Source organism: Mesoplodon mirus (genome assembly GCF_964341445.2).
Source record: "Mesoplodon mirus genome assembly, chromosome: 19".
In the NCBI taxonomy this organism is placed as follows: domain Eukaryota; kingdom Metazoa; phylum Chordata; class Mammalia; order Artiodactyla; family Ziphiidae; genus Mesoplodon; species Mesoplodon mirus.
The window spans coordinates 59490079-59492241 of NC_138995.1; the positions used below are offsets into that span (position 1 = coordinate 59490079).

The following is a 2163-nucleotide window of genomic DNA, read 5'->3' on the forward strand; positions in this document are numbered from 1 at the left end:
CCGCAATGAAGAGTAGCCCCCACTTGCGTGCAGCAACAAAGACCCAATGCAGCCAAAATAAATAAATAAATAGAATAAAAATAAAATAAAATAAAGTAATATTCTGAATGGTAAGAAGCATTGTGTTTGTATTTTGTAGGCTGCATCTTTTCTTTCTTTGGGGCGCCTATAAAAATGGTATGTCTTAGAGTCTGTGAAATGCAGCAGGTGAAACATTCTGCAGAAGAAATACTCATGTTAATCATGACAGCTGACAAGTTTTGAGCACCTACTGTGTGCCAGACACTGTTCTAGCACTTTGCATGTATTAATTAATTTCATTGTCATGACAGCCCTGGGAAGCACAGAGAGAGGGGAGAGGGGAGACAGGACTGAGGGCTCTGCCTGCCAGAAGTGAATGACAGACAGGCTGATTAGGAGCACAGTCATATGTGCACCTCCCACAAACTGTCTTTGCAATTCCTCGGGTCCTCCATGGCATGTGTCTGTGGTGACCACAAGTTCAAGGGCACCAGCATCGTCTTTGGGGCAAGCAAGATGTTAAATATCGAGCTTGGATATTCAGAGCTGAATTCAGAGCTTAGTCTGTTTGGTTTGCTATGACACAATACCATGGACTGGGGGCTTATAAACAATAGAAATTTATTTTTCACAATTCCGGAGTCTGGGGAGTCTAAGGTCAAGTTTAAGTTACATGACTCACTTCCAGTACCTAGAGCAGTATCAGAGTGACATAATAAGCACTCAATAAAAATATATTGAATGGAAAAATGAATGAAGGGGTCTCAGAGGGGGCCATGGGCTCTGAATAGCAGTGAAAGGTAACTTGTAGCTCTGATATGTGGTCCTTCCTCTTCTAGAAAGATGAATTCTACCTCTGCTCCCAAATGCCATCCTCGGGGGATGGAGTGCCTCCACCAGCTGACCACAGTTATCGTGTCTGTGTCCTTTGTGGTTGGTGTAGTGGCGAATGGGTGGTGCTCTGGATGACTGTTCTTCGAATGCCGCAAACTTTTACTACCATCTGGGTCTTCAACCTGGCCCTTGCCGACTTCACTGTCTTACTGTCCCTGCTTATCACCGTACAGAGTGTAGCAATTGGCCAGTGGCTCCTCAACGATGTGGCCTGCAAGCTTTACATGGCCTTCTTGGCCCTCAGCTTCTTTACCAGCATCTGCCTCTTGGCCCTCATCTCTCTGGACCGTTGCATCTCTTTCCTCTACCCGGTCTGGTCCTGAAACCAGTGCACTGCGCAGTCAGCAAGCTGGCTGGCTGGCTGCTATCACTTGCTCTCCATACTTGATGTTCCAGACCACTGAAGAACAGAAAGGATGTGTCTCCTGCTGCTTCAATACAGACATAGAGAATAAGGGGAAGGAGAATCCAGCTCCCAGGAGAGGACGTGAGTGGTTTTGAAGAGGAAAATGACTGTGACCATCATTCACTTCCTGCTGGGTCTCTTGGTGCCCTTGGTGATCATCAGTACCTGTGCCCACCTCATCTGCACCAAGCTCCAGCAGGAGGGCTGGGTCCATGCCAGCCAGCCAAAGAGGCTGGTGTTGGTGTTGGTGAGAGCCTTTTTCATGTCCTGGTTCCTGTTTAACATGGCGCTCTTGGTCCAATTGTAGCAACCGCAAGACGGACCTGACCCTAAGATGCTGCTCCTCCTCTGGGCTACCTTTTCCCTGGGCTGTTTCAACAAGTGCCTCAACCCTTTCCTCTCTGTCGTCATTGGCAGAGATTGCCGAGAAAAGTTTTTCCCGTCTTTGCCTTTTGCCTTGGCCAGAGCATTCGGTGAGGAGGGGTTTTTTAGTCAGCCTGTCCCCAAGGTGAAGCCCCCAGGGTATGATGGAAACCTTCGTGTACAAGCTGGAAATCCTCCTGCTTAGGTTGCAACCCCTTCCCTAGGCTGACTTCCAAGACTCTGCCAAATCCTGCCTCTTCTTTCAAGAAGTCTTCCCGGCAATCTCTTATCTAAATCTTTCCATTATAAGCATCTACTTTTCCCCCAGTATCCATCCTATCCTTCCTTTATAGTAAGACTCCTACTTGTTTTAAACTATTCACGTGGTTAGCCAAGGAAAAAAAGACTACATTTCCCAGTGTCCCTTGCAACTAGATATGGCCATGTGACTACTTTCTGGCCAATAGTATGTGAGTGAA

The 2163-nt window shown here is 47.1% G+C and overlaps 1 protein-coding gene across 1 annotated transcript; it reads left to right on the plus strand.

Moving 5' to 3' along the window:
• Positions 1-903: 903 nt before the first annotated feature.
• Positions 904-1889, plus strand: GPR32 (G protein-coupled receptor 32; the record flags this gene model as incomplete). Its single annotated transcript, XM_082606697.1, is given in 6 exon segments — positions 904-973; positions 976-1235; positions 1239-1270; positions 1272-1408; positions 1411-1625; positions 1629-1889. Coding segments are annotated over 6 exon segments (975 nt in total).
• Positions 1890-2163: the final 274 nt, after the last annotated feature.